At 41.0% G+C, this 21195-nt stretch overlaps 1 protein-coding gene across 11 annotated transcripts; it reads left to right on the top strand.

The window, feature by feature from the left end:
* The first annotated feature begins 7001 nt into the window (after nt 1–7001).
* LOC139561152 (uncharacterized) lies at nt 7002–13868 on the top strand. 11 transcript variants are annotated; one of them, XM_071378047.1, is made up of 16 exons: nt 7002–7100; nt 7373–7490; nt 7848–8008; nt 8425–8542; nt 8807–8871; nt 9123–9224; nt 9311–9438; nt 9940–10107; nt 10359–10452; nt 10749–11018; nt 11328–11416; nt 11523–11640; nt 11969–12073; nt 12181–12351; nt 12482–12655; nt 12800–13868. In XM_071378047.1, exons 10-16 carry the CDS (start codon nt 10838–10840, stop codon nt 12802–12804), a joined length of 843 nt encoding a protein of 280 aa, XP_071234148.1. In that variant the 5' UTR covers nt 7002–7100; nt 7373–7490; nt 7848–8008; nt 8425–8542; nt 8807–8871; nt 9123–9224; nt 9311–9438; nt 9940–10107; nt 10359–10452; nt 10749–10837; the 3' UTR covers nt 12805–13868. The 11 variants fall into 11 exon arrangements, with proteins under 11 accessions (XP_071234148.1, XP_071234149.1, XP_071234152.1 ...); XM_071378048.1 differs by having other exon boundaries at nt 7848–8004; XM_071378051.1 differs by having other exon boundaries at nt 7848–7985; nt 9311–9543.
* The last annotated feature ends 7327 nt before the right edge of the window (nt 13869–21195 follow it).

Raw genomic sequence — 21195 nt, forward strand, 5'->3', positions numbered from 1 at the left:
TGTTGCCTGTAATCCATGGCTTCTGGTTGGGATATGTACATACAGTCACTGTGGGGACAACATCATCAATGTACTTATTGATGAAGCCAGTGACTGGTGTGGTGTACTCCTCAACGCCATCTGTAGAATCCCGGAACATTTTCCAGTCTGTGCAAGCAAAACAGTCCTGCAGCTTAGCATCTGCGTCATCTGACCACTTCTTTATTGACCGAGTCACTGGCGCTTCCTGCTTTAGTTTTTGCTTGGAAGTAGGAATCAGGAGGATAGAATTATGGTCAGATTTGCCAAATGGAGGGCGAGGGAGAGCTTACCCATACAGTACAAATGGATTGTCAGACCTAGCCACCATGCATAAAATGCTGTAATATTAATCTGAAGGTAGCTAAAGCTAATCAACTAGGTTCAATGTTAGCTAGCTAGCTAACATTATTCTGTAATTAGCAATGAGTTTGACAAAATTAGAAACCTATAATATCTGAAAATGTAGCTAGACTTACCCGTGTACATGGATGAATGCTTCACGGCAGACTGGAACCACTTTCACTAAGTAAGACGTCCGGCTGTGTCGTTTCCGTCTTGTATGTAGCTACAGCTTGTTTGGCCCGTTGCGTCAAGTCACTCCGGTTCACACTGACCATGTGCAGAAAGTAGTCCATCACAACTTCATCACACTGATCTTTGTCGATAGCGCCTGCTAAATTCAGGGCATCAATGTTGTTGAGAGCAGTAGCAACACTTGTGCAGTTCTTCATGGCTAACGTTATATCTTTCAGAAAAACTACAATAGCAAGGATTATCTACACATTCTGAGCAGCTCATGTCATAGATAGAGGCATGCTACATGACAGACCAATCCGAACTCATCTCTCGGCATGTCCAGTCCATCCAATCATGGCTAGCGGAAAGGTTCCTGACTTTTTCTGTGACGAAACCAACTAGGCTCATAATTTAACAATTGTATTCATATTTACAGGTGGCATACAAGTTCGTTATTAAGGCACATGAAAGTTCACATGTTCCAGAAGGAACTTCTACCAAAAAACGCATTTTGATTAAAAAAGTAAATTAACACGTTCAAAGGCCTCTCCTGTGAAGTAGTAGTAGCTTCATGAAACAGGTCACATTTGCTCCTGAGGGGGAGCTGTTTGGTTCTGAATCTGCATGTAATTTGGCTATTAAAAATATTTCCTAGTCAGACCATTATTACTGTTCCAGCTGCCTGATAGGCGTTATTAGGTAGGTAATGTTAAGTGTAGCACGGAGACCAACCTTTACTGGGCAATACTTACTCAGTTCCCGACTTAGATGACAAGCATATTTTCTGAACTTCCATGTCTAGTTGCAGGGTGTTTGTTTGAATTTAGAAAATGCTCTGTTATTTAATGAATTAAATGTTTTACTCCATGAAGTAATCCAACAATGTGTACACCGCAATCTTGTCAATTTAAAATCTTCTCATTGATCGAGACAGGTGAGTGTCACCATGGCATGCGGCATTTTGGGGTGGACACCCACCTGTCTCAATCAATGAGAGAAGATTTGAAATAGACAAGATGGCGGCGTGTGAATTATGGAGCCATGACCAATTTTCAGAATTATTGACCATTCGTGTGTTTTTTATTTTTCTCTTTGTATTGGAGTGTAGGCAAAGTTGAACAACATGGCATATCATGACCTTTTGTAGATGAAAGGGTGGCTTATAGAAGCTCCTAGGGTTAACGTGAATTTAATCAACAGGTACTGTATTCATAAATCACTGGCTTCGCATGGTTTGCAGTTACCAACATGATTACTTTTCCTATACATGGACATAGGACCAGAAGATAGATAGCCCTTTGTATTGGCCTTATAGAGCTAGACACTGGACAGCCGCATCTAACTACAAAATACACATATCAAATGATCTATCTATCTTTTAGTCCACTAACACTAATGGCCAATTGTTAATCTTTTGTACTATAAGGCCTGTTTTCCCTGTACCCAGATTCCATTTCGGTCCCTATCCCTTCCCCTTGGTTCTAACCCTTCCATGTTTGCCTATATGAAGAGTGTAGATACAGTAGGTATAAGCAGTGTAGGGGTCGAGCTTTCACCTTACATATCTGCAAACAATGCTTTTAATGTAAATACTGCTGGCTTGGTTACAAAACCTGCGTGGACAATGTGCCTGTATTGAGACCTTAGTCGAATAAGGACTAGACCTTAGTCTAGCAATACTGTATTGCAACCTGCAATTCAACCTTGCCCTCACTGTAAATACTCACTATGCTGACAAGGTTTGGTAAGGGACAGCAATAGGTTGGAAGCTTGGATTTCACCAATCCAATAACAAACAGATCAGTGAATCGCTCAAAGAGGGGAGGAAGGAAGGATGAGTTTTACACACACTTGAACAAGAGTGTCTATATCTCAATTATGTAAAACAAATAAATATCCTTGCCTCCTCTCCTTCATTGCACTTCACCTTTTTATCTATCAAGTATTGTCCAATCAGTGCAGATAAAGGGGAAGACAGGACAGATCACAGCAACTGAGCAACTCACAGCAACTGAGATTGAGCAACTATGTAGCCCAAGGAAATTACCATGTATAATGGAGTAAGACTGCCATCGAGTGTGCGAAAAGCAAAATACATGGAGAATTGTCAACAACACTGCCTTTCTGGTTTCAAAAGTTCCGAAAAGCACTGCAAATATTTCACTTTCATAATAAAGCTCCCTTTAGTGCATCTGTACCCATCACAAATGTATGTCTTACTTCTCTCTTTGGAATCCTTTGGTACCCTCTCAACATGAATGACTTCTACTCCAGTCTCTACTGCAGTGTGACATATCTGAGCACAGAATGGAAAAGAAAAATCGTTTGAAACATTACATTTGGCATTTGTCCTGGGTTGTGTTCAGTACGACAGAACGGTGTTCAATGTTGAATTCAACATAAACAGTACTGTACTGAACGACCAGTAAAAAAAGGCGATTTCAAATGGTCACAGCAATATTGATCAGCCAGACCTCGCCACACCCACCAAACGGGAGCAAACGTTCCTCAAAGGCTGTTGAAGAATGGTGCTCACCGTTTTGAATAAACGAGTCATTTAGTACAAACTGTCACTCAATCTAGCAAAAGGTGAATGGAATTGAACAGGACATTAAAGTTTCGATTCCCTGTCATATTTGCTTATAATCCATATTGCATTACTCTTCACAAAATCAAACATACAGTGATTAGTGAAAGTCTTCACACCCTTTTCACAGTTGTCACAGTTTGCTGCCTTATATTTAAATCTAAACATAAATTAAAATTGTATTTATTTCTACAACACAACCTACTCCACATTTTCAAAATGGGGGGGGGAATTTTTCTAGATTTTCTAGAATTAATATAAATACATCTTGATTGCATCTTGATTGCGTGTCTTCACACTGTAGACTTAATAATTGTTTGAAGCACCTTTGGCAGCAATTACCAGCTGTGTATCATGTTGAATAAGATTTCACCAACTTTGTACAACTCTTGGAGCAACATCAACTACATGACCAGAATTATGTGGACACCTGCTCGTCGAACGTCTCATTCCAAAATCATGGGCATTATTATGGAGTTGGTCTCAACTTTGCTGCGATAAAAGCCTCCACTCTTCTGGGAAGGCTTCCCACTAGATGTAGGAACATTGCTGCATTGACTTGCTTCCATTCAGCCACGAGCAGTAGTGAGGTCAGGCACTGATGTTGGGCGATTAGGCCTGGCTCGCAGACGGCGTTCCAATACATCCCAAAGGTGTTCGATGGGGTTGAGGTCAGGGCTGGAGGCTGTTCTTCCATACCGATCTCGACAAATCATTTGGACCTCGCTTGTGTACGGGGGCACACAGAATCGTCTAGAATGCGATTGTATGCTTTTGCGTTAAGATTTCCCTTGGAACTAAGGGGACTAGCCCGAATCATGAAAAACAGGCCCAGACCAGTATTCCTCCTCCACCAAACTTTAGATCAAGATTTGTCCATCGGATGTCCAGATGGTGAAGCGTGAATCATCATTCCAGAGAACGCATTTACACTGCTTTAGAGTCTAATGGCGGCGAACTTTACACCACACCAGCCGATGCTTGGCATTGAGCATGGTGATCTTAGGCTTGTGTGCATCTGCTCAGCCATGGAAACCCATTTCATGAAGCTCCCGACGAACAGTTTTTGTGCTGACGTTGCTTCCAGAGGCAGCAATGTCAGACACACTCGGTAGTGAGTATTGCAACCGAGGACAGACGATTTTTACGCGCTACGCGCTTCAGCGCTTGGTGGTCTTGTTCTGTGTTCTGCTTGTGTGGCCTACCATCTAACGGCTGAGTCGTTGTTGCTCCTAGACGTTTCCACTTCACAATAACAGCACAGACCGGGGCAGCTCTAGCAAGGCAGAAATTTGATGAACTGACTTGTTCGAAAGGTGTTATCCTATGACGGTGCCACGTTGAAAGTCACTGAGCTCTTCAGTAAGGCTGTCAATGTTTGTCTATGGAGATTGCATGGCTGTGTGCTCACTTTTATACAAGTCAGCAACGCTGAATTGGCCAAATCCACTAATTTGTGTATATCCATTGTTTTTGCCAAATATGCTCAAGCTCAATCAATTTTTGTTGGGGATCATTGATGGACAGCAATATTCAAGTCTTAGCTCTGATTTTTCAAACAGATTTATGTCAGCATCGAGACTGGACCACTCAACACCCCTTGGGAAGCCATTGATGTGTGTTTTTAGTCTTAAAATGTGTGTAATTGTCCCACTGAAAAATAAAAGTATCCCAGTGTTAGAGCTTCAAAATATTGAGGTAGGTTTACAATCATTTTTTTCCTGGGTGTTGCTAATTTCATATTTATTTTGGTCTTGACAAAACTCCCCAGTCCCTGCCAGTGACAAACATACCTATAACATGATGCTGCCACAATTCTTGAAAATGTAGAGGGTTTCACTCTGTGATGTGTTGGATTTGCTATGATTTTTTCAACCTTTTCAACCTCTCTGGATGAACTATATAATATTCGTAAATGTAGTAATTAATAAATTGGTTAAATTAAATAAATAAAATGAACAATTCTGTGAACTGTCATGAGCAAGTTTTGAATTGACCCAATACCTGTTAGCAAAGATGTCAGCTAGAGATGACGTACAGGAGCTTGCAGGGATTTGTAGTTTTGCATGTCTACCTTGATGCTAATTAGAATTTTCGAATCTGACAGTAACTAGAGCCGAATATATTGATTTTGGAAAGTTCATCCATTTGCCTCGGTTTGGCAGTTTCGTCCAGATTATCATGGCATTTGTAGTTCACCTTATCAGCTAATTAGCGTTTCATTTTGGGTGGGTAACAACAGGCAAATATATTGATAAAAGTCACATTGTCCTAGAGATATTTACATGGTTATCAAAATGTCACACCTCGGGAAGCCTACATGAAACACAGCCCTTATTTTAAGTGTTTCTAAAATAACATATGGGAAAAATGAATGGTGGAAAAATTTCCCTGTTTGACCACTAGGTTTTATGGGTATGATTGCACTTCTTCTTCGATGGGGTTTAACGGCGGTTGGCATCCAATGTTGATGGTACATTACCACCACCAGCTGGACTGGGCATTGAATAAGAAACAAACAAAAAAAACATTTTGGTAAAGGGGAAAACGACATCATGCAATATAAAACACATTCAACTAAGAAAACCCATCACACTTCTTCAATCACAGTCCACTCCAAAATGCATCCCTACACAGGCTCAGGTTCCTATGATGGGGGTACATTCACCAACAGCATTTATTGCACGGCCTCGGGTGTGAAATCACGAAGACCCAGAAAACGTTCAGTGGCATTCACAATGATTCCAATTTTCTTAGAGTTCTCCGCTTGTGCTGTACAGTTTATGACTATTGCAATAAATAATACTAAGTCCACCTTTTTAACATGTAGCATTTCATTATCCCTCGGTTAATGAGAAACCTTCACTGGTCGTGGCGGCTCTACTACAATTGCTTCTTCCCCACAACTAATTTCTTCCAATCTTCTCACCGTCTCCAGATAGGAGACACGCTGGACACTCCTTAGCCACTCCAAGAATTCAGGCTCATGTTCACCTCCACAGTTGCAGCATTTCCCTTAATTAATCTGGCATACGATATTCTTCTCATCTGCACCCACTTGACACATTACAAAATATTTTACATTCCAGCCCAACCTCACATTCAATTCGCGCATATATGTACAAAATGTATTTCAGCAGATTTCGTGCGTTTTTTGTGTGGTTCAATTCGTTTGAAAATACACGAATTTATGTGCTACTTAATTTGTGCGAAAAGACACGAATTTAACCAGTAGGCGACACACAAGCCTTTGCAACAACCATAGACGCGATATCCTGTATTTCACTATTTATTTATTTTACGTTATGAATATATAGATATTTTGTCTTTATTTAATCCCTATTAAAACATTGTGATTGTATGCCTATATGTACTGTTTTCGATTTTTCTGAACAGACTTTCAGTAAAGAATGAATGAATGGTGTTTTATTCGGTTGTAGTTCCATGTATTTCTTACAAAAAACAAACGTGTAAACCATTTTTATTGACCAGAATGTAAATGAAAATACAATAGCAGCCTTGCCATTGTCCATCAATACCAAAACATTGTTTTTCTTCGTATAACATTTTGGGAAACGTATGCAGTCATTGTAGTCTTAAATGTTGTTGGCCAACCAAAAATACCAAAACGTTAACCCTAGGGTGGAATTGCACTATGAGCTGACTGAGTGTAAATACGTGGCTCTGAGTGTAAGCACCTTTTCACTAGAAACTTTCTTGTGTTCAAATTACCGTCAGTGCAAAATAGCTAGAAAGCTTTCGTATTTGAACTTGTCTGCACCTACGGTTATGAGAAAGATAAATCAAGTGCAATACCTGCGTCGACCTGTGACGAGCAGCAAAACACCAGAAAGCTTCTAGCCTACCGGAAAATTACAAGAAGAACAAGAATGGTTAACCTCATCCGGTCATGTGACATTTGTTGTTTATAGATTTTTCGCCCACAGCAGATGTCTCGACCCTGGACAGATAACAGGTAGGTCGCCAGTTCGTCCCTCGTTGTCAGAAATACAGCATACATACACATTTGTTTTGTGTTTGTTAAAGTGTTTTGTTTAAAAAACGTGTTAAACCAGTAAGGAAGGTTACGTAACTAAGGTGAATAAAGAAAGTTGCATACACAACATAGAATGTGTGGATATTTTTGTTGCATTACTTGCATATATTTGGATATCATTCTCACTTATTATTTTTGCCACCTATACATTAGGCTATATATTCCCCTTTTTCCTCTTTGCATCTTTAAAGAAATACACATTGCCACTCAATCTGTATTCATCTTGTGACTTCTCCTTGGAAGAAGGAGAGAGGGACCCTAGGCGGGACGTAAAGGAGTTGATGAAATCCTGTTAAGACAGACAATCAGGTGAGAGGAGGTCCTAACTAGTCAATGATCTAAGTTGATTGAAACCTGTAGACACTGTAGCCTTTAAGGACTGGAGTTGCACACATGTCATAGAACAACATGAAAAAGAAAGTGTCAGACTAATAATGCATTGTTGGTAAATGGTGACAGACTGACTGATCTGCAAGTAATAATAAATATGTATTTGTTATGCAAATTGATTTGTAGATCAGTCAGTCTGCGTGTGGAGGAGGATGAAGACCTTTAGTTACGTGCAGGACATAGTAAAACACTGACATGCAGCTTTTCTCAGACGAGAGGTTACTATGTGAAGGAATGTGTTAGGATTGGAAGTTGTCTATTTATGTTTCTTTTGAGATGGTATGGCCTCTGAGGACCCCCAAGACCAACTGGATGAGGCTATTAAAAAGGCAGAACGCCTTGCTGAGGAGCTCAACCAAGAGAAGGACCCACAAGCCCAACTGGACGAGGCCATTAACGAGGCAAAAAGGCTGGGTGAGGAGCTCAACCCAGAGTGGGTAATGTAAACCCTACAGCTCCCATACGTGCATAAATATTCCCAACACAACCCCAGCACCACAGCGTTATGATTTATCATTGCTTTTTGTTTGTCAAAGAAGACCCCACATGGCACAATGTGAATTTAAACGTAGACTCCGGGATATGACCTGAACACGGGCATCAATGATATTGCCCATTGAGCATGAGGCACAAGGGTGCACTTGTTAGCATCCTTGTGAACTTCTATACATGTTAGCTGTGTGAGTGAGCCAGAATGTGGGTCTACTGCAGGTGCCTTTCCTCAGCTGACAAATCACTTCACCTTATGTGAAAATATAATTATTGCTTGTGCTCCATATGTGCACAAGCAAGCCATGCTTGTGGGAGACTTTTATTAGTGGGCCAGCCATGATAATTGAAATGCACTTTTTAGGAAAATAAGAAGAAAAAGACAAACAAGCCTCCAGGGATTAGGTTCAGATGGAGACAAAGGGATGAGAGAGGACAGATTGTACCTCAAACCAGGAAGGCAACTACATCCACTTCTCTTGGTAAGTTTCATCCAGTCTAGGTGTTTCATTTTATTGGTCCCTGATCTGACATTTTCCTTTCAAACATACTGTATCATAGCATATCAAACGTTTGTTGCCGTGCCATAGGCCGGTCTAGTACCATCTACCCAAAGCACATAATACATTACATGCAGGTCTGATCCCACCTTTCCCTGTCTATAACTGTTGTCTGTCTCTGATGAAAATGCATATTAAGTCTTTTGAATTAAAAACCTTTTTATTTAAAAAAAATTCAACTCCAAGGGCCAGTACATCAAGAGCCAGACTAGTGCAACATTTTGGGCCAGTCACTGAGGAGGAAGAATCAGGTATTGATGAGCGATTGAATAGATTAATCGATAGAATTCCTTGTTATTCAGTGGCCTTGTAATTCATTTATTATATTTTTATTAAAGCTGTAATCGGTAGTTGAAACAATAACAAAGCACACTCCCCTCCCCTGTGATGGCAAATATGCACTTCATGAACAGGGTGTGTTTTGTTTTTTTTGCGGCTGATTGTATTATATCAAAGTTCAAATGTATTCTTGTTTATTGTTGTATATAAATATTGTCCCTAGATTGTTTCTTACCATTGGACGTACCAGAGGTGATCTGTGGTTGCTTGACAAGCACCATCCATGTTGGCCCTGGGAAACATATAATCCTCGTAGGAATAAATGGTATGTGCAATATCTACAAGAACTAAACAGTGATGTAGCAATGCAATGTAAAACAACATTAATTCAGACTAAATTTTTCCCTCAAGGTCGCTACAATGTCACAGTGCCTGTGCTGACCTGCACAACCTGTTTTAGCAGCTGGACAGCAAACTTGGCAGATCTGATAAAGAATGGGTACTGGCCTGCCACTGTCAACTGTGACACCATATACCAGGTAGATCTGTTCAGCTCTTTTGAGGAGCTGAAAGTGTCAGACCCAGGAATGTCCTGTCTGGCGTTTATGCTGATTTTGGAGCAGCGAACTGACTTCTTTGGCAGGGTAACAATACATTATACTCAGCTTTACCAATGTCTGACTTCAGGTTAACAATATGTTAAAGTTATGTTACACAACGCGTAGTAACAAAATGTATTTCCACTACTACAACTATGTTAAAACTGCAGGTCTCTTGCTACAGTATGTGTTCGCCTCCTACACCACTGTCCTGCCATGCCCCTTATCTGTGCCCTTCTTGCATCCAATATTTCCTGCTCTTTACAACATAAGTACTCGTCCTACTTTTGCGTTGGCTTTCACCTGCTTTGCTATCAACACTATGTACCGGCCCTGCTTTAACTCAAATCCAGTCAGCCATAGTGAATTATAGTATGTTTTGTTTATACTATTGTTGTAAGTTATTTCATACATTTTCTATATGTATTTTTCCCTTACCAGAACGGAATGATCTGTGGGGACACTTTTCAAAAAAGCTTCTTTGGGTGGACGTACTGCCGCTCTGAAATTGATCAGGTCTGTGATATACATTGACTGCCCAGCCTGTTCCCCTGGCATGCTTGCAGTGTCAGTGGATGGGAACAAGAAGCTGTATCGATTAAAAAAAGGGTATGTAAAGCTATTCATAATATATCAAATAACACCGTACTCTATATCATTTAAACAATCCAGACAAGGTTTGCCTAATCTTTGTCCAGTGTAAACATTTTCAAATGCAGTTGAGTTAATTTTTAGCTTAAATGTTTTGAGTTTGTAATGAAATGAATTATCAACATTGTCAAGTGTCCCACAATCAGTTACTGAGCTTGATTGCTATTTCGTATGTCATATATTTAATGTATTTCATGTATCCTTTCAAGGACTGATGACAAAGGATTCTTTGATGGCGTATTTATCTGCAAGGATGAGGATGTGTCTGACTTTGTGAACTATGTCCATACAAAGACTAAACATGTACGTTTCCTCTGTATCTTCTAATCTGTGAAATAGGACTGGCCTCGGGCCATCTGACTCAAAGGCAGACTCGTTATACACTATTCCAATAAAAACATATAATTTTGGAGAGATGGTAATCCTCTCTCCAAGTCCAGGGTCGTTACACCACTCCCTCTGTTCAGAAATGCAACCCACTTTACAAGTGCTTGTTTTTTACAGTCAATCTCCAACTTCTGATCTCCATTGTAGCGAACACAGGGGGTAGCTCAGCGCCCTCAGCTAGACACCATTAACCCCCCCCCCCCCCCCACTAGAGTCGTCAAGGAAAACAAACAACAAACTTGATGAAGAGGGACTCGAAGTTGCCGTCTGCCGCCACGGAATACTTCTAAGGAGCCTCAACATGATGCACGGAGAGATATTTGCTGTTCTTGCAGAAGGAATTGTCTGGCAGCAGGAACATACATTTCAATTTGGCCATCCTGACCAAAGTTGCCCTTCATTGTCCAGAGCTCGCCACTCTTCTAGACATGAAGCAACTTCTTTCCGTCATGCATGCAAAGGCACATCGTTTGAAATGCGAGGTAAGTTTTTCTTTATTAAACTGTTCAAAGAGATTTTCCAGCTTCAGTCCTTTACAAGGCTTTCCATTTAGATGTTTGTTATTCACATAATTTCAATATTAAGTCAATAATGTAAATGTAAATTAAGATTAAGGGGGAGGATGGAATCAGGAAGGAGCTGGCACAACTCTGGGGGGGTAGTGGAACAAGGGAACAGCTTCAATCTGTTCCAAGGAAATGTCCAAAGGAGGTAAACAATTTGTTTAAGGTTGTTCTATTCAGCTATGTTAATACTTATCTGGAATAAGGAGTTCTATTTGGTTTTTCTAGCAAGAACAGACATGCTAACCATCCAGGCCGCGGGGTGGAACAGAAGGAAGAACAACATGCACAGAGTATTGTCCATAAGATACTTGAAGGTGTATTGTGTGGACCAATACATCTATTTTAGAAGTATTATATCTATGCATCTAATTTATTTTAAAACAATTAATTATTCTGTTTTGTTTTTGTCATAATTCTCAGACTACAGCAAAAATCCAGGAGGAGACCCAGACTCTCGAAAAGTTTAAGAGTGATTTGGGTGTAGGCGATGAGACTCTGTACAACTGGACAATGGAAGTTCAGCAATGGGCTAATACAGGTAAATTAATACAAAAAAATAATAATCCTAAATGTAACTCTCCTGGACTGTCACCTTGACGTAGTGGAGAGGCTTGCGTACTCCAATGACCCTGAGAGCTAACCCTTAGAGGGTGTATTCCACCGGCAGGTGCAATCAAGCCGGACAGGTGGAAGGGTAGGAGGCAGACAAAACATTCCCTGGTTCTCCAGGTTGGGGCTCACTCACCCCCCACATAAGACATAATTTGTTACAGAAACCTTCACAGGCTCTATGTTCCTCCAGGAAGTGAGTGCAACTACTCACCGTTGGAGATACGTTGTTCATTTATTGATTTATTGTATTTCAGAGGAAACAAATGAGAACATGGATGGTCCCCAGGTAGTACAGAGAACAATTGAAGTCCTGTTTCTTAGCATCAAACAAAGGAAACGGAACCTCTACCGTCAAACAGGTTTGTTACATTTCATGAATATTGAATTGCACACACTTCATTTCTCTTTCATTTCAAAGCCATGAAATGTAACAAATAATTCCATTCTCCTTTTGTTTTGATGACAGATGGATGCAAGAAAAGACACCTTCTGCACAGAAAGATATTGGAAGAAAAGGCCAAATTGACAGCTGTCACAGAGGAGTACAACACCCTTGTACCAGATTCAGCAATACCATCTACAGATGAGATCCTTTCCGCAGACCTTCATGCATGGCCTTGGGAGCTGCATGGACAAAGTCAGTAGTATGTTTGTGTGTCACAATAACTATGTTTCTGTTTTGCTATCTGTGTTTGTTCAGTTGCTCAAACACAGAGAGCACTGCCATTAAAGTTACAAATCCACATTGCATTCTTATGAATTTACAGTTGACCTACTCACAAAGAAAATAGCCTTTGACCGGGTGATGCTCCTGAGATGGCTGAAGGAGGAGGAGTTAACTGTCCTAAAGGAAGTCAAGCAGCACTGGGAAAGCCTAAAGAGGGAATCGGAGAATGTGCAAGACCTTGCTTCACATGTGACACTTGACCTAAGCAGGCAAAGTAGGGGAACTTTCATTAATATGTACAATTGATGTTGGCACCCTGTAATTGCTATTGTATTTAAGGAATACTTCATTGCATTTACCCTACACATTACGATTGTTGGAGGGAGGTGTCTTGGCCCATAGCTTTGCTCTATATCAGTTTGACAGAGTCCTGGTGTCTTCTGAGGCTGCTGACTCTCCTCTGAAGCATGGAGAAGAGACCTCTGCTCCCAGCTTCCGACTGATTCAATTGCAAGCCTAACACCAAGAAGATAACTTCATAGATGACCTCCTGGAAGAGGACCTAGATGACATCTATTACAGCATCCACTACAGCTCTGATGACGAGGAATCTATCACAGACTGAAGGTGTTCGTTTGGGTGGTTGCAGTTTGCACTGGTTGAAAAGTGATTCCATTTGTTTTGCATATGTGCTTTATCTGCCTTCCTAAGGAAAAATAGGTTGAACATTTTATGGAAAATAAACGTACGTTTCTTCCTTGTTGACAATGTGATCATGTGGCACAGATTTGCGAAGGGCGCTCGTCTGTTACTGCTTTTGCTCGGTTACAGACCAGTCCGATGCACCCCTTTAAATGGCCAATCTGCAGTTGCTACATCCACTTTTGGATTCTTGAAGAATATAATTTATAAATGCCTCATGGACATAGTTCAACTGCCCTACTCCATCAGATCCCAAAATATATATATTTTTCTACTTCAATGTTTGTAAACAAAGTAAATGTAAACATACACTAGCATGTGTCAAACTCATTCCACGGGTGAGCCGAGTGTCTGCGTGTTTTCGCTCCTCCCATGATTGATGAAATAAGGTCACTAATTAGTAAGGAACTCCCTTCCCCTGGATGTCTAGGTCTTAATTGAAAGGAAAAAACAAAAACCAGCAGACACTAGGCTCTCCATGGAATGAGATTGACACCACTGGACTATAGCCTCGAAACATGGTTTAAACTATGGTTACATTTCTCCAGCCCCATCCCTCTATGGTTACATTTCTCCAGCCCCATCCCTCTATGGTTACATTTCTCCAGCCCCATCCCTCTATGGTTACATTTCTCCAGCCCCATCCCTCTGCTTTTTACAGAACCATTGGCGGGGAGAACGATTTATTGTTTCACCTGGTGATTTCCAATTTAAACATTGTTAAACTAATGTACTGTGCTTGTGTGTGCTTATTAGTTTAGTTAATAAAAAACGAAAAAAGGTTATCCTTGTCTTCAAGTAATCATTTGCATCCTGATGGAGCTACATCGGTACATTAGTCATGGGCTTTTAAGTCAACAATTCCTTATGTATGTATGAGATGTACAAACGCTTAACTAGTACTGAGTACATTGACCAGTTACTACTTTACTCTCACTAAAGTCGTTTTTGAGAGGGCTACTTTACTTGTACTTGAGTACAAGAACTGACTCCCATCAGCTGCAGATGAAACAGGTTAGTTGAAAAATAATGTTGCTTAGAATCTACAGGCACTCACAATGAATCATCAAAAGTATGGACACAGAATGATTGAAGTGATTATTGTATTTTATTATGCTGACCCAATTATGACCCATGACATCTTTTGGGAAGATTAATGGATAAACTTGGAAATGTTTCTATTGAAATGGTGGTTGTCCCATCCTGAACAGGCCAGTTGCAAGTGACATACTTGTAATGCGACTATTAGCAACAGCGGGTCATGTTCGTGTTTGTTCGTTTTTTAAAATTAGATGAAACAAATGGCACTTATACAGGCAGGTCTGACATAGTGGGAGAATTGTGAACATGCACGTATATATGTCTGTGTTGTCACCGCGTTTGGTCGTTCGGTCAGAGTTTGTTTTGGTTATGTGCGTCGCAATGCCCGTGACGTAATAGACTGTTTCTGAATTTTCTGATTACATTTCTAAACTATTCATAAATTATTATTGCGCAATGTTACTTTCATTTGAATGTCGTATACATTGTTGGATTCTATTAAATAATTGAAGTAACAAATAAATTATTATGTTACAGAAGCCGGAAAAGTTGTGAACTACAAATGTGGCACCATTTTGTAGTTTTTCCATAATCCTAAATGGTTTGTTCTTTATCAATATCTTCGCCAATATCATTCTAATTGATGTGTAAAATGACATGCACATTCCATTAGGACATACATAACGCTGTACAGCATCAGCACATGCCAATTCAATGTCTGGAGTAGTGCACTTTTTGAAATGTGTTTTTCGTCATAACTATTTAAGCTTGACATGTGATTCTTTTGATGTAATAAGGTCCCATTACTAAACCTTCATGTCAAATAACGTTCGGATATGTTAATCTATTCTTGATTTTTTAAATCATCAAAGTTTGGGAAAAAGTCAACTGTTAGTGGCGCTACTGAGCACCTCATGGCCACCAGGGGTATGAGATTGCATAATTATGTCTAATTCATGCAAAGGATTATTTGTGCCAAGCCGTAAAACTGAGCTACAAAAAAAGACAAAAACATATTTTTGGGGCTTCCATGACCAGACCTAACCTCTTACAAAGGTTTCCTAGGGGTGTATAAAGGTTCATGGCAGAAAACAAGTGTATGTATAGAAATGATTATATAAACTATGTTACATCGATGTTGACACTTCTAGAAGTTAAAAAATAGACATTCAACAGTCTATATGCTGCCTTTCAACCCCTATACCCATTACCCACATGGCCTTATAACCGCACCTCTATTGCCATGGTCCTCGGCACATCATATTCCTGATAAGCAACAATGATGAAAATTAATCCTCACTGCATATTCAAAAAAAGCAGTTGTGGAATGATTTGGCTTTCACTTTCATTAAATATTTTCCACGGACAACTAGCCTAGAGACCAAGCAGATAGACGGTCTGCCTCTATGTGCTAAACATGCTGCATGCCAATATGACTCAGGGGTAGGCCTATATCCAACATAATAAATGCAGGTAAAGTAATATATGTAATAGCAATTTATATACTGTATATATAATCCATATATTGGTAAGCTATGTTGATATACACGTAGTCCTATGTATTATAATATATAGCCTAGCTGTGCGTAGCCTATAGGCCTATAATAAACATGGATATGAATTGTGAAGGTCAGTCGGCCAAAATGCTACATTCTCATCACTTTTGATGATTCTTTTCTCATTACTGAGACATTCACTAAGTACTAAAGTTGATCAGCCCAATCCACTGCTCATAACTAATATATCAACATTGTACTATGTGCCTAGGTCTCTGGTCAAAAGTAGTGCACTTTCAAGGGAATAGGGTGGCATTTGGAAAGAAATGATCCAGTACCATTATCCATTGAACTAACAGTCTTCCAGTAGAAAGACAGAAGCAAACAAGTGACCTTTAATTCTCAGATGTGCATTAATTAGTTCCAAACAGTCATGGTAGAAAAACTGAGGATGGATCGACATCATTGTAGTAACGCCACAATAGTGACTTTAATTACAGTGAAGAGAAGAATACAAATATACAGAAGAGAAAAAAAAATCGAATCATGCATCTTGTAAAAAAACTGCAAATGTCACGTTCTGACCTTAGTTTTTTTGTTATTTCTTTGTTTTAGTATGGTCAGGGCGTGAGTTGGGTGGGTTATCTATGTTTGTTTTTCTATGTTGGGTTTTTCGTTTGGCCTGATATGGTTCTCAATCAGAGGCAGGTGTTAGTCGTTGTCTCTGATTGGGAACCATATTTAGGGAGCCTGTTTTCTATTGTGTTTTGTGGGTGGTTGTCTTCCATGTCTGTGTGTTCCACACGGAACTGTTTCGGTTTTAGTTCGTTCACTTTATTGTTTTGTATTTCAGTGTTCAGTTTTGTTCCATTAAATATTCATCGTGAACACTTCCCACGCTGCGCTTTGGTCCTCCTCTCTTTCTCCCAACGAAGATCGTTACAGAACCACCCATCAACAACGGACCAAGCAGCGTGGTAACGGGCAGCAGCAGCGGCCAAAATCTGGAGAGGAATGGACATGGGAGGATATTCTAGACAGCAAGGGATGTTACACATGGGAGGAGATTCTGGCTGGAAGGGATCGCCTTCCATGGGAACAGGTGGAGGCAGCCAGGAGAACAGAGGCAATAGAAAAAGGGAACCGGCGTTTCGAAGGAACACGGCTGGCTAGGAAGCCCGAGAGGCAGCCCCAAAAATGTATTGGGGGGGAGGCACACGGGGAGTGTGGCTAAGCCAGGTAGGAGACCTGAGCCAACTCCCCGTGCTTACCTTGGAGATAGAGGGACCGGGCAGGCACCGTGTTATGCCGTGAGGCGCACGGTGTCCCCGGTGAGCAGGCATAGCCCGGTGCGGTACATAGCAGCTCCTCGTATCGGCCGGGCTAGAGTGGGCATCGAGCCAGGTGCCATGAAGCCGGCTCAACGCATCTGGTCTGTTGACGTGGCCCGTTGACGTATTATTGGCAACATACACAATGGGCGTTAATACGATTTCAATGGGGTTTCCCCATCTCCTCAAAAGTATATCCGCCGTTGCAAATGTCAGATTCCTCTCTGAGGCACATCAATCTGCAGGTTGAACTTGGTGAGATTGTAGACTCCTAAATTAATTGTGCAGTTTTAGGCGATTAAACAAGTAACTAGCTACTTCACATGCTGATATTATCTTTGGTATTATTGTGTGTAGCTACGTTTGCTAGCCAGCCAGCCCATAAAGAGAGCATTGGGACGGCAGGTAGCCTAGTGGTTAGAGCATTGGACTAGTAACTGAAAGGTTGCAAGATCGAATCCCCGAGCTGACAAGGATGAAATCTGTCGTTCTGCCCCTGAACAAGGCAGTTAACACACTGTTCCTAGGCTGTAATTGAGAACAAGAATTTGTTCTGAACTGACTTGCCTAGTTAAATAAAAAAATAAAAAATGTATTTGTAGTCTACATTAGATGCCAAATATTTCTACAATTATTATGATGGCAAAATCCAACATTTGTTCACAAAAAAACTATAAGAATGAGTGGTCTTGGGTGAATTTTTCATTTAAGTCAGAACTGTAACTAGGCCACTCAAGAATAACTGGTAATCAACTCCAGTGTATATTTGGCCTTGTGTCTTAGGTTATTCTCCTGCTGACAGGTGAATTTGTCTCCCAGTGTCTGTTGGAAAGCAGACTGAACCAGGTTCTCCTCTAGGATTTTGCCTGAGCTTAGCTATAATTCTGTTTATGTTGATCCTACAAGCATACCTATAGCATGATGCAGCCACCACCATGCTTGAAAATTTGACGAGTGGTACTCGGTGATATGTTGTGTTGGATTGGCCCCAAACATAAGGCTTTGTATTCTTTGCCACATGTTTTGCAGTATTACTTTAGTGCCTTTTTGAAAACAGGATGCATGTTTTGGAATATTTGTATTCTGTTGTCTTCTTTTCACTGTCATTTACAGTGCATTCGGAAAGTATTCAGACCCCTTGACTTTTTCACATTTTGTAACGTTACAGCCCAATTCTAAAATGTATTAAATAAATACAAATCCTTGTCTATCCATACACAATACCACAAGACGAAAGATACTTTTTTGTTGTTGACATTTTTGCTACTTTATAATAAAAGGTAAAACAGAAATATTTTATTTACATAAGTATTCCGACCTTTTAATATGAGACTCAAAATTCCATTAATCATCCTTGAGATGTTGCTACAACTTGATTGGAGTCCACCAGTGGTCAATTCTATTGTTTGGACATAATTTGGAAAGGCACACACCTGTCTACATAGGGTCCCACAGTTGACAGTGCATGTCAGAGCAAAAACCAAGCAATGAGGTAAAAGGAATTGTCCGTAGAGCTCCAGGACAGGATTTATGTCGAGGCACAGATCTGGGGAAGGGTACCAAAAAACGTCTGCAGCATTGAAGGTCCCCAAGAACACAGTGGCCTCCATCATTCTTAAATGAAATACGTTTGGAACCACCAAGACTCTTCATAGAACTGTCTGCCCGGCAAACTGAGCAAACGGGGGCGAGGGCCTTAGACCAAGAACCCGATGATCACTCCGACTGAGCTCCAGAGTTCCTCTTTGGAGATGGGAGAACCTTCCAGATGGACAATGGAGATGGACAACCATGGACAACCATCTCTGCAGCACTCCACCAATCAGGCCTTTATGGTAGAGTGGCCAGACAGAAGCCACTCCTCAGTAAAAGGCAGCCCGCTTTGAGTTTGCCAAAAGGCACCTAAAGGACTTGGCACCTAAAGGACGTGGTGCCCCAAATCATTAGGATTTGGGGCACCACGGAAGAAGTAGTTTAGAGAGTTACCAGCTCCCGAATTAAACTTTATAAGTCTTTGCCTATTTCATCGATAAACAGTCATCTTATTAATCATTACCTCATATCAAATCATCATCATTCTGACCAGTCGTAACCTAGGATCTAACCAACCTTGCTCATTATTCAGTACTACACAATTTGGTTTAATTATGTATTTACTAGCTAACTAAATAATAACACAGAATACACACACACACTTACATGAGACAAAGGTCCCTGGTGGACGGACAAAATATGGCGGTTTATACACAACGAATGAAGAGGGGTGGGGAAAAGAGAGAGATAGAGAAAAAGGGACACTTATTGTGGAGACATTCTATAACTATTCTCCCATTTGGAGTAAAAAATAATTTACGTGTGAAATGCCTTCATTCGTCGTTATCTCATCTCTTTCAGAACCAAGCCATCTTGGAAAGGGTTTTGGTGGGGTCTCCTGTGGATGTAAGGCTCTGATTGTCCACAAGAGGTCACAATGTTCTTCTTAGTTATCTGGTCTCCATGGGTGTTCATTCCTTGGTGATTGTCTGAGATGAGCTTCTCCTCTCTCCACCTCTGGTAGATATTCAAAGTTCCAAATCACTTTACACGTGCAGCTGCAGACTGGCGGTGTCCTGGTCTGGTAGGTGAGTTCATTTTCTTCACCTCATGTTGAGGTTGAAAGTTTCAACCATTTCAAACGTGTAGCTCTCCGCTTCATGTTTCCTGGTCTAAAGGTTGATTTCTCTTCCAAACCTTTATGCACTCTTGGTCAAAAGGGATGTTCCGTCGTGCTGACAAGCTCGCTGACCTCACTCGGGTTCGTGGCTACTTAATGTGCAAAGGATATCAAAAACTATTATGATATATTGCAAGTTCATACTTCCCTTTTAGGATATGAAGGGGACCGCATACTCTCATAAAGGAGTAGAGGTGGCCCTGAACGCGTGGCAAAAGGAATTTTACAAATCGCATGCACGGAAGCAGAGTTAGGATAACATTGTTTTACAGGTTATGCTCTATGTGAGAAACTTGGGTGTGTCAAACTAAATGAACTGCTGCGGGCAGCTAGAATAGCTCTGTGGCTTGTCCACCCCACCCTCCCCCAATGACCCCATTCAAAAATGTCTATGTGACCCAGAGGCCACAATATGTCAAAAGCATGTTGAAATCACTACTAGTAGTAAGGTTTATTTCCAGGCACACTTGTTTGCACGGTCGCTGCGTTCAGACCGAGCAAGCTATGGTCAAGTGGGGCACCTCGTTGAATTCGGAATGGCCTAGAGACTATAGTGATGCCATTTGTTTGCCATTCAGTGTTGATTTCAGCCTGTCCATTTGGTTATAGCAAATCCCTGCTTATATACAGTGCATTTGGAGGGTATTCAGACCCCTTAACATTTTCCACCCCATAATGACAAAACAAAAGCAGGTTTTAAAAATGTTGGGAAATTTCTTTAAAAAGAAAAATGGAAATACAGTATCACATTCACATAAGTATTCAGACCCTTTACTCAGAACTTTGTTGAAGCACCTTTGGCAGCGATTACAGCATTGAGTCTTCTTGTGTATGACGCTACAAGCTTGGCACACCTGTATTTGGGGAGTTTCTCCCATTCTTCTCTGCAGATCCTCTCAAGCTCTCTCAGGTTGGATGGGGAGCGTCGCTGCACAGCTATTTTCAGGTCTCCAGAGATGTTCGATCGGGTTCAAGTCCGGGCTCTGGTTGAGCCACTCAAGGACATTAAAAGACCCGAAGCCACTCCTGTGTTGTCTTGGCTGTGTGCTTAGGGTCGTTGTTCTGTTTGAAGGTGAGCCTTCGCCCCAATCTGAGGTCCTGAACACTCTGGAGCAGGTTTTCATCAAGGATCTCGCTGTACTTTGCTCCGTTCATCTTTCCCTCAATACTGACTAGTCTCCCAATCCCTGCTACTGAAAAACATCCCCACAGCATGCTGCCACCATCATGCTTCACCGTAGGGATTGTGTCAGGTTTCCTCCAGACGTGATGCTTGGCATTCAGGCCAAAGAGTTCAGTCTTGGTTTCTTCAGACCAGAGAATCTTGTTTCTCATGGTCTGAGAGTCCTTTGGGAGCCTTTTGGCAAACACCAAGCGGGCTGGCGTGCCATTTAACTGATTAGTGGTTTCCGTCTGGCCACTCAACCATAAAGGCCTGATAGGTGGAGTGCTGCAGAGATGGTTGTCTTTCTGGAAGGTTCTCCCATCACAGAGCTCTGTCAGAGTGACCATCGGGTTCTTGGTCACCTCC

The sequence above is a fragment of the Salvelinus alpinus genome, chromosome 31 (genome assembly GCF_045679555.1).
Source record: "Salvelinus alpinus chromosome 31, SLU_Salpinus.1, whole genome shotgun sequence".
NCBI lineage: Eukaryota > Metazoa > Chordata > Actinopteri > Salmoniformes > Salmonidae > Salvelinus > Salvelinus alpinus.